Source organism: Ascaphus truei, chromosome 4, assembly GCF_040206685.1.
Source record: "Ascaphus truei isolate aAscTru1 chromosome 4, aAscTru1.hap1, whole genome shotgun sequence".
Lineage (NCBI taxonomy): Eukaryota > Metazoa > Chordata > Amphibia > Anura > Ascaphidae > Ascaphus > Ascaphus truei.
In genome coordinates this window covers 335,741,434-335,752,889 of record NC_134486.1, presented here as the reverse complement: position 1 = coordinate 335,752,889, position 11,456 = coordinate 335,741,434, and the positions used below count along the sequence as shown (strand labels likewise).

The 11,456-nt window shown below is 40.2% G+C and overlaps 1 protein-coding gene across 1 annotated transcript; it reads right to left on the bottom strand.

The window, feature by feature from the left end:
• Positions 1–1,867: 1,867 nt before the first annotated feature.
• Positions 1,868–6,764, bottom strand: LOC142493677 (uncharacterized). Its single transcript, XM_075598107.1, has 2 exons — positions 5,810–6,764; positions 1,868–3,043 (listed from the first exon to the last, which is right to left on the bottom strand). Coding segments are annotated over exons 1-2 (795 nt in total). The 5' UTR covers positions 6,604–6,764; the 3' UTR covers positions 1,868–3,042.
• Positions 6,765–11,456: the final 4,692 nt, after the last annotated feature.

Below are 11,456 nucleotides of genomic sequence, written 5' to 3'. Positions count from 1 at the left end.
ACTGCACACTGCACACACACTGCTCATTGCTCACACTGCACACACTGACACACTGCACACACACTGCACACACTTACACACACTCACAGACACTCACACACACTCACACACACTCACACACACTCACACACACTCACAGACACTTACACACACTTACACACACACTCAGACACTTACAAACACTTACACACACTTAGACACTCACAGACACTCACAGACACTCACACACACTTACACACACTTACACACACTTACACACACTTACACACACACTCAGACACTTACACACACTCACAGACACTTACACACACTCACACCCACATACACACACTTTGTCTCCCATATATACATACACACACACACTCTCTCACTCTACACAGACGGGGGGTGGGGTGGGGTCGGAGCAGAGGAAAGGCCACGACCAGCACCACCACCCGCTCCCCCCCCTCCTCCCGCGCAGGCAGCGGGAGTGCCAGGGACAGCGGTGGGGAGAAGAAACCCCCCGCTACCACCTCCATGCAGGCAGCGGGAGCACCGGGCACGTGGAGGGATCAGAGGTAAGCGGGGACCGGAGGGACATCCCCGCTCCCATCTCCTGCCCCGCGGGCTGTCCCGCGGTGACAGGGGGAAGCGGGGAGCGGAGGGACATGCCCGCTCCCATCTCCTGTCCCGCGGGATGAATCTGCATTAAAGCGGCGGCCATTTTTTTTTCCGCGACCCCGTTAGTAACGCGGTGGTCTCGGGGTGGACCCCGAGACCCGCGTTATAACGGGGTTTAGCTGTATATATATATATATATATATATATGAAAACACAAAAGAAAAAGAAACCTCTAAAATAGCACTCAGACAAATAATTGCAAAAATATAAAGGGTACTTTAATTAAATCCAAAAGATAACAGAAAAACAAACAGCTGTGTTAGAGTCATGTTCAATTAGAATGGACATCAATTCAAATGAACATTGATTAAGTACTCCCTCCCATCTGACTTTATGGTTTGGGTCACTAAATTGAAAGGCAGGAAAGGTCTTAATCCTTAGACCCCTAGGTATTAGTTTGTGATCTAAATACCTCTCTAAGGCAGTTTTATTCCACCAGACTCTTGCCCGTTTACGCATCAAAGCATTGAGGAGCTTAATGTTATCCTTTCCTACAGTCGTTGCCAATGTAGATGCCTGGATATGGCTAACATCGGCCATAAAGAATATTTCATCTGCATTTTTCAAACGCTCTTGCTCTCTAGCATTAAAATCCATTATCTATGTTCAACAAAAGTAAACCCTATTCAAATAAATATATATTGGTGGAGCAGGTATTCTAAAGAACACTGAGAGACAGCAATTAGATATAACAAAGACACAAAAATGAATACCGCATCACTTCCAAAAGATTAATGCAATGTCTAAATAACCTAAAAATAAACTGTAGGTGGTGCTTGAGGAAAAGTTAAATATGAAAACACAAAAGAAAAAGAAACCTCTAAAATAGCACTCAGACAAATAATTGCAAAAATATAAAGGGTACTTTAATTAAATCCAAAAGATAACAGAAAAACAAACAGCTGACCAATGAACCCGCCTGACTATAATAGATTAGTGGACAACAGAAAATAACAAAAGTTAATATATACACAACCCAATAAAAATACAAGAAAAATTGATGCCCCAAAGAATAGACCTAACTCACTGAGGGAAAAGGTAATTTCCTGCAGTGAAGTAAATCAGACCGGCCGGTCCCAAGGAATATTATTGTCTAGAGGACATCATACAAAAAGGTCAAAAATACAAACTAACAAAAGCATACAATCAAAGAAAACCATGGTGCTGAATTGATGACAGTTGGAGTGTAAAAAACACTATGATAAGCTAGTTGCAGTACAGATGATGTTAATAAAAGGCATACATATACAAAACTTCATTTAGTAACCCAAATACATAAAAATGCAAATAAGATGGGGAAACAAATGAGGGGTAAATAATCTGAGATACTCAGCTCCTGGCAAGATGAAGTACTGCAACCATCAAACAGCACAGCACAGTCCACTATTAATGTCCAAGGATATAGGACATTGATGAAGGTTCAAAATAGAACATAGGCAGGCAGGGTCAGCAGCAGCAAAAATTAAAATTAGCCCACTAACGCGTTTCGCCCGCAAAGGCTTCCTCACGAGTGGTGCTAAGGCTATGTCTCAAGAGCGTTTAAATAGGCAGGAGATTAACTCAAAATTCGCGCCAAAAAACAGTTAGTTACAGATGCATTCAATTGCCTCATCAATTCTATCTCTCCGGTATTATTACAGCACTCAGCAGCTGCGTATAGTCCCGCGAGACTTCAATCCGTGCATTGCACATGCACAGTGGACATATAGTTGTTGCGCCCGCCATCTTGTTTGTGGGCTGTGGCATTATTTTGCCCATAGTGACGTCACAGTCTCGCGAGAAGTGCGCAGCTCGCACATGCGCAAATAATTAGGTGATTGATGATATAGTACATGCGCATCTGCACCATTACTCCAACGGCCGCCATCTTTATTAGGGGCATAATCCCGTTTTTGCCCAGAAGTTCGAGGCATGCGCTTGGAAGTAAGCTGCAGATATTTACATACATGCAGTTGCATTCCATATGTTACAAGGAAAGTTGACACTGCCCTTTATAAGGGTATAATCATACAGGCTTAAGCATTTTTGGCAAATTCAAAGCTTTGTGCAGATGCAACAGCTGGATCCAAAACCCAGACAGCTCATAATATGATTTGCACACTGTAATTACAGCGGCCAAAAGACCCGCTTGATAATAGTAGCAGCATCTCTCATTGCTTATAGTGTCTTTAGAATCTTGTCCTGATAAGGATCAAATGAAGGCAAAAATGGATGCATCAGTAAGGCGAAAGTCCATCTTTTTAGAAATATCCAATATGAACAGCTAGTATATTCGTGGATTCGTTTGTCTACATTGATGGAAGGAGGTACCACATCAAAACAGAATGAAGTATTCCAATCAGCTACACCTTATAACCAGCGGAAGGATAGAATATATGCTGATCTATGATTGTAGGAGAGAAGATAAAGACATTAGAACATCACAACCAAAACATATTACTTCCCATTTTGAGTGATCACTGGCACTGCAACTAGGAAACACCAAAACAAAATGTGTTTAAACAGAAATATCTGATTATATGACTAAAAAGAGGGCTGGATAAAGGGAAAGACTGACATTATTGTTAATAAATTAAGCCTAAAAAACAATAAGAACCTAATTCCCATAAGCCAAAAAACCCCAATAAAATTAGAAAAAAGATATATATTCAGAATACAACTGTCACTACCAGGTTCCCATATAACCGCTACAGTAACACCTATAACCACAGAAACAAGGTAATATTATCACATACAGTAATGCAAAAACAGTAAATCATAAAACAGAGTAATATCATAGGAACATTGAAAAACCCAAGTAGTCATTAAGACCACTCGGGATCATTGATCCTAATGTCACAATCCATCTGCATTCGTGTTGCAACAGAGTTCTCTCAAGGTCACCCCCCCGTATCCCCAGGGTGACCCGCTCTATTGCGAACGCAGATAGTAGTGAGTTGTTTGATTCATGTTCATGCAGAAAGTGTTTAGCTACCATAGTAATCTTCTTAAATGAATCTAGATCCTTCTTTGCATTTTTAATGTTTCTACTATGCTCCATGATCCTGAAGCGTACTTCCCTGGTAGTCATACCAACGTATGTTTTATTACAGGGACACATTAGGCAGTAAATTACTCCCTTTGATTTACAATTCAGGAATTGTTTGATATTGAATTCATTGTTCCCTTTGCTATCCTTGAAGGTGGATGTTTGTTTCACAAATTTGCAGGCTGAACAGCCACCACACTTAAAAAAAACCTTTTTGTCAAAGGTAGACAAAAAAGTTGTAGAGCTGGGTATAGTGTAGTGGCTGTGAACCAATTTGTCTCTCAAATTTGGTGATCTTCTGCTGGTAAGTTCCACTTTAGGGCCCAATTTCTCTTTCAAATCCGAATCAATCATCAAAATGGGCCAGTGTTTTTGGAGGATTTCCCGCACCTGATTCCACTGTTGGTTGTATGTACCTATGAATCTTATTTTGTTGGAATCTGCTGGTTTGAATTTGGGTTTCAAAAGTGAAACCCGGCTCATACACTGGCTACGTTCATATCCTTTCTTAATTAGTCTTTTACAGTAACCTCGAGTATGGAATCTCTGTTTCATTTCCACCGCTCGTGATTCAAATGTGAGGGGATCAGAGCAGTTACGCTTAAGGCGAATAAATTCACCCGTCGGGACTCCAGCAATTTGGTGAAAGGGGTGAGAGCTGGAAGCATGCAAGATAGCGTTAGTGGCAGTCTCCTTCCTGAAAATATCAGTGCTGAGGTGCCCATTACTCTCAATCTTAATACTGAGATCTAAAAAGTCGACTGAGGTATGACTAAATTTAGCTGTTAACTTGATATTGAGACTATTGTGATTGAGTACAGCGACAAATTCCTGAAAATCCTCCGCACTGCCCTGCCAGAGGATCAGAACATCATCGATGTATCTCAACCACAAAAGTACTCGATCCGTCATGGCACTGTTGGCCTCGGAGAAAACCACTTCTCTCTCCCACCAACCCAAAAATAAATTTGCATATGAGGGTGCACATGCTGCCCCCATTGCTGTCCCCCTAAGCTGCAAATAGAACTTATTCTTAAAAAGAAAATAATTATGTGTCAAAGTAAATGATAATAGCTGCAGCAGAAATTCTATCAATGGTTTTGTTAATGATGTCATTCCTAGAAATTTATAAGAGGCTTCTAATCCATCCTTATGATTAATCGAGGTATACAGTGACTCAACATCACAAGTTGCCAAGAGTACACCTTCATCTACAACCATTTCGTCCAGTCTTGATAACACATCCATAGTATCACGTAAGAATGTAGGCAGAGTCTCAACTATGGGATAAAGAAAGGTATCTATAAAGCGACTGATGGGTTCGCTCATGCCACCAATCCCTGCTACAATTGGCCTCCCAGGTGGATTTTGGGAATCTTTGTGAACCTTTGGTAGCATGTATAAGGTAGGTGATACTGGAAATTTGGTCTTCAGGCCTTGACAAATAGAGGTTGTGATTGTACCCTGTGAACAAGCATTCTCCAGAAGACAATCCAACTCCAATTTGAATTTCTCCGTTGGATCACAGGAGAGTGAGGAATAACACCTTATATCCCTCAACTGTCTGAAGACCTCCTTTTCATATAGTGTTTTTGGCCAGATCACCACATTGCCACCTTTGTCTGCAGGTTTGATTTCTACATTGGACATGCCACATAGATCTTGAAGGGCTTTCCATTGAGTACTAGTTAGGTTGCTTGATCCTATCTTTTTGGGTAAGTTAAGGATATCCTCTGTAACAAGGTTAGCAAAAATCTCTATACACGAGTTTGTTTGGATAGGAGGACAAAAGGTAGATTTTGGCTTAAAGTTAGACACCAAGCTCAACTCATTACCTGTCCCAATATTTGGTACTAATGGAGTAATCAAATCCTGTATTAATTCATATTCCTGTGTATTGAGAACCTCGGCATTATCCTGACTGCTATTCTCATAACCCAAAGCTTTAGAAAAGTGCTTTGTAAGGAGCAACTTGCGACAAAAGAGATTCAAATCTTTAATCCAATCAAACTTATTGATATGGTATGTGGGAGAAAATGTTAGACCCTTCCTAAGAACGAATGATTGGTCTTCCGTAAGGACAACATCAGAAAGATTAATAATAGTAAGCTCTTCACTCACCAGTTGGCATGATTGCCCCTTCTCTTTTTGCCTCTGTAGCCATATCGGATCCTGTCTCTTAGCTGACGACTTCCCACGTCTTGTCCTCCTTGTGCTTGATCTTGACCGTGGCCTTGTCCTAAAAAAGAGGAAGCAGGAACAGCATCGCCTTCCACTGACTGCCTGGATTCATAATCCGACGAGTCTATATCTGTTGATGGCGCACCAGATATAGCAGATGGGTTGGTTACACTTCGTGGTCTCGATTTCTTCGCTATCCTCTTGCCTTGTTGCCAATTGTATACTTTGTCTGTTTGATAATCAATAGAGTCACGATTAAACTTTACTTTTTTAATATCCGTGATTTCAGTCTCGTATTTGACAATATCTTCCTCTATTATTTTCACAAATTGTAAATCATTGGGCTCAAGATTTTTTTGTATCTCCTCTATTTCTAGAGAAACCTCTTTAAAGGTGTTAGAGTCATGTTCAATTAGAATGGACATCAATTCAAATGAACATTGATTAAGTACTCCCTCCCATCTGACTTTATGGTTTGGGTCACTAAATTGAAAGGCAGGAAAGGTCTTAATCCTTAGACCCCTAGGTATTAGTTTGTGATCTAAATACCTCTCTAAGGCAGTTTTATTCCACCAGACTCTTGCCCGTTTACGCATCAAAGCATTGAGGAGCTTAATGTTATCCTTTCCTACAGTCGTTGCCAATGTAGATGCCTGGATATGGCTAACATCGGCCATAAAGAATATTTCATCTGCATTTTTCAAACGCTCTTGCTCTCTAGCATTAAAATCCATTATCTATGTTCAACAAAAGTAAACCCTATTCAAATAAATATATATTGGTGGAGCAGGTATTCTAAAGAACACTGAGAGACAGCAATTAGATATAACAAAGACACAAAAATGAATACCGCATCACTTCCAAAAGATTAATGCAATGTCTAAATAACCTAAAAATAAACTGTAGGTGGTGCTTGAGGAAAAGTTAAATATGAAAACACAAAAGAAAAAGAAACCTCTAAAATAGCACTCAGACAAATAATTGCAAAAATATAAAGGGTACTTTAATTAAATCCAAAAGATAACAGAAAAACAAACAGCTGACCAATGAACCCGCCTGACTATAATAGATTAGTGGACAACAGAAAATAACAAAAGTTAATATATACACAACCCAATAAAAATACAAGAAAAATTGATGCCCCAAAGAATAGACCTAACTCACTGAGGGAAAAGGTAATTTCCTGCAGTGAAGTAAATCAGACCGGCCGGTCCCAAGGAATATTATTGTCTAGAGGACATCATACAAAAAGGTCAAAAATACAAACTAACAAAAGCATACAATCAAAGAAAACCATGGTGCTGAATTGATGACAGTTGGAGTGTAAAAAACACTATGATAAGCTAGTTGCAGTACAGATGATGTTAATAAAAGGCATACATATACAAAACTTCATTTAGTAACCCAAATACATAAAAATGCAAATAAGATGGGGAAACAAATGAGGGGTAAATAATCTGAGATACTCAGCTCCTGGCAAGATGAAGTACTGCAACCATCAAACAGCACAGCACAGTCCACTATTAATGTCCAAGGATATAGGACATTGATGAAGGTTCAAAATAGAACATAGGCAGGCAGGGTCAGCAGCAGCAAAAATTAAAATTAGCCCACTAACGCGTTTCGCCCGCAAAGGCTTCCTCACGAGTGGTGCTAAGGCTATGTCTCAAGAGCGTTTAAATAGGCAGGAGATTAACTCAAAATTCGCGCCAAAAAACAGTTAGTTACAGATGCATTCAATTGCCTCATCAATTCTATCTCTCCGGTATTATTACAGCACTCAGCAGCTGCGTATAGTCCCGCGAGACTTCAATCCGTGCATTGCACATGCACAGTGGACATATAGTTGTTGCGCCCGCCATCTTGTTTGTGGGCTGTGGCATTATTTTGCCCATAGTGACGTCACAGTCTCGCGAGAAGTGCGCAGCTCGCACATGCGCAAATAATTAGGTGATTGATGATATAGTACATGCGCATCTGCACCATTACTCCAACGGCCGCCATCTTTATTAGGGGCATAATCCCGTTTTTGCCCAGAAGTTCGAGGCATGCGCTTGGAAGTAAGCTGCAGATATTTACATACATGCAGTTGCATTCCATATGTTACAAGGAAAGTTGACACTGCCCTTTATAAGGGTATAATCATACAGGCTTAAGCATTTTTGGCAAATTCAAAGCTTTGTGCAGATGCAACAGCTGGATCCAAAACCCAGACAGCTCATAATATGATTTGCACACTGTAATTACAGCGGCCAAAAGACCCGCTTGATAATAGTAGCAGCATCTCTCATTGCTTATAGTGTCTTTAGAATCTTGTCCTGATAAGGATCAAATGAAGGCAAAAATGGATGCATCAGTAAGGCGAAAGTCCATCTTTTTAGAAATATCCAATATGAACAGCTAGTATATTCGTGGATTCGTTTGTCTACATTGATGGAAGGAGGTACCACATCAAAACAGAATGAAGTATTCCAATCAGCTACACCTTATAACCAGCGGAAGGATAGAATATATGCTGATCTATGATTGTAGGAGAGAAGATAAAGACATTAGAACATCACAACCAAAACATATTACTTCCCATTTTGAGTGATCACTGGCACTGCAACTAGGAAACACCAAAACAAAATGTGTTTAAACAGAAATATCTGATTATATGACTAAAAAGAGGGCTGGATAAAGGGAAAGACTGACATTATTGTGGCAGGGGGAAGCGGGGAGCGGAGGGACATGCCCGCTCCCATCTCCTGTCCCGCGGGATGAATCTGCATTAAAGCGGCGGCCATTTTTTTTCCGCGACCCCGTTAGTAACGCGGTGGTCTCGGGGTGGACCCCGAGACCCGCGTTATAACGGGGTTTAGCTGTATATATATATATATATATATATATATATATATATATATATATATATATATATATATGCAATACGATACCGTGTGAGGACGAATATCAGAGGCAGCTTTTGTGCTGCCTCTGATATTCGTCCTCACACGATATCGTATTGCCTATTTGTACCATACAGGATTTGCACCCACCATATTGATTTACCCGACGAAGTGCCTATTGTTCTTTTTCTTTTTGCTATATATATATATATATAAATCTATATATATATAAATCTTTAGATTCTGTAATATAGGTAACAACCATTCAAATTATTTGAGGTAGAAATCCTTTTTCCGATGTCCTATCAACTCATCTAAACCACCCAGTCTCTTGAATTAAACCAGTTTATGGTTCTATCAGCAATTTTGAGTTCACCTCCTTCAACACATCATATCCTACTTCTCTTCCCCCCTTCTTTGCCTCTCTCTCTTTTATCCCCCCTACAGTATGTTCCCATCAACGCATTATGTCTTCAAGTTCTTCAATAGTACTACAACCTACCTGCTGCCAGGCACAAGGGGGTCACAAAGACTATGGAGTTGCTCCGAAGATGTTTTTGGTGGCCAAAGCTTCCCCATGATACTGCTTAATTCGTCCTTTCCTGTGAAACTTGTGCACGCATGAAATAAATGTGACAAAAAACAGCAGGATTACTACACTGGCGACACACTTTATTCGAGCTCGGCTAGTCCCACGAATTCAGGTATACCCGGGTGTATTGAGGTTTGTGACTGTTTTCTGCCCGAGTGCATTGGGTTATTTTCAAGGCAGGGATTGAAGCATTTTATTCCCGGTAGCTGCAATACTGCACAGTATATATATATATACTGCATTACAATTCATGAATTTATGCCATCTGGTAGACACGCGAAGCATTGCAGCCTATTAAATCCTAATCATTATAATTTAACAGATCAGCCGCCCGTCAGCCAGGCATGAACCCAGGCTGGGAAGGCAAATGCAACGGGGCTTGTCAGAGGTGAGGAGCGGCGCATTCCAGGTATCTGCCAGGTACATACTGGGTATTTGCTCGAATAAAGTGTGTCGGTGCAGTAAATACTGTAAATAAATATCCTCTACTGCATACGTAGGGACCGTCTCCGTACTCGGATCACACCTCCGGAGGCCTTTCCCACTGTTACAGCCCTGGAAAAGTACGAGCAGCTCGGAGGAGAAATAATTGAGTCTGACACCAGTGTGCGTCAAAAATCTCTCCTGTTTATTAGGCGATTTCAGTCAGATTATATAGCCAAGCGAAAACAAAGGTGATTATATGCCAATTTCTATTTCCCTTATTTTGTGCTTATGTTAGACATAACAAGATATTAAATCATTTATTTGGAAACTCCCATACATCACATGATTCAAGATTAAATTGCTGAGACCGTACATAAGTTCCCGTTTGTGCCTTATTTGGTCAATACTTTCTATTTCAGTTCAGAAGTTCAGCCAACATTACATTCATAAAAAAAGGGTAGTTTAAAAAGGTTAGTTAATTCATGTGACAAAAGCAGAATGGCAGTGTTAGCATAAAATGGTTATACAGTAGACAAAATGGAGTTACCACTGATAATATATATATTATCATATATATATAAATCTATATATATATATAAATCTTTAGATTCTGTAATATAGGTAACAACCATTCAAATTATTTGAGGTAGAAATCCTTTTTCCGATGTCCTATCAACTCATCTAAACCACCCAGTCTCTTGAATTAAACCAGTTTATGGTTCTATCAGCAATTTTGAGTTCGCCTCCTTCAACACATCATATCCTACTTCTGTTCCCCCCTTCTTTGCCTCTCTCTCTTTTATCCCCCCTACAGTATGTTCCCATCAATGCATTATGTCTTCAAGTTCTTCAATAGTACTACAACCTACCTGCTGCCAGGCACAAGGGGGTCACAAAGACTATGGAGTTGCTCCGAAGATGTTTTTGGTGGCCAAAGCTTCCCCATGATACTGCTTAATTCGTCCTTTCCTGTGAAACTTGTGCACGCATGAAATAAATGTGACAAAAAACAGCAGGATTACTACAACCGATTGACTATCCTAGTCAACCTTGGACCTGTAACTTTATTGACTTTATCGTAGAATTACCTCCCTCTGAGTACTACAATTACACTCACAATTATTGACTCATTTTCTAAGCTTGCTCACTTTGTGCCTCGTCCTCATTTCCCAGAAGCTCAAGGCATGTTCTAAGTCTTTCTCAAAGAAGTATATAGTTTACATGGGCTCCCAAGTAAGATAATTTCAGACCGAGGATCTCAATTAATTTCCCATTTTTGGTCTGAAAGCAGTATCCTCAGTGTTTTACTACCTTCCTTGCAACCACAGAATTCTCGTACAATAATTCTCGACATCTATCAACCATAGTCTTTTCTTTCCCATATCATCCAAAGATGTTACCCGTGGAACAGAATTGGTGCTCTGTACCCATTCTCTCCTCTTTGGGGTCTTCACTCCAGAAGATTCATCAGACTTTGGCAAGGCACTTGTGTCAAGATAAAGTCAAATACAAAAAATGTGTGAATTGTCACCAGACGACTGCGCCTATATACCAACTGGGAGATCCACTGTGGCTGCCACTCAGGACCTACTGTTGAGGAATATCTCAAGGAAATTTTCTCCTACATTTTTAGGACCATTTCTTATTATTAAGAATATCAACCCTGTGGTGCATCGTCTTTAAC

What these genes read in the sequence shown, in the direction of transcription:
- LOC142493677 (XM_075598107.1), bottom strand. Translation starts at nt 6,603, where the DNA reads ATGGATTTTAATGCTAGAGAGCAAGAGCGTTTGAAAAATGCAGATGAA.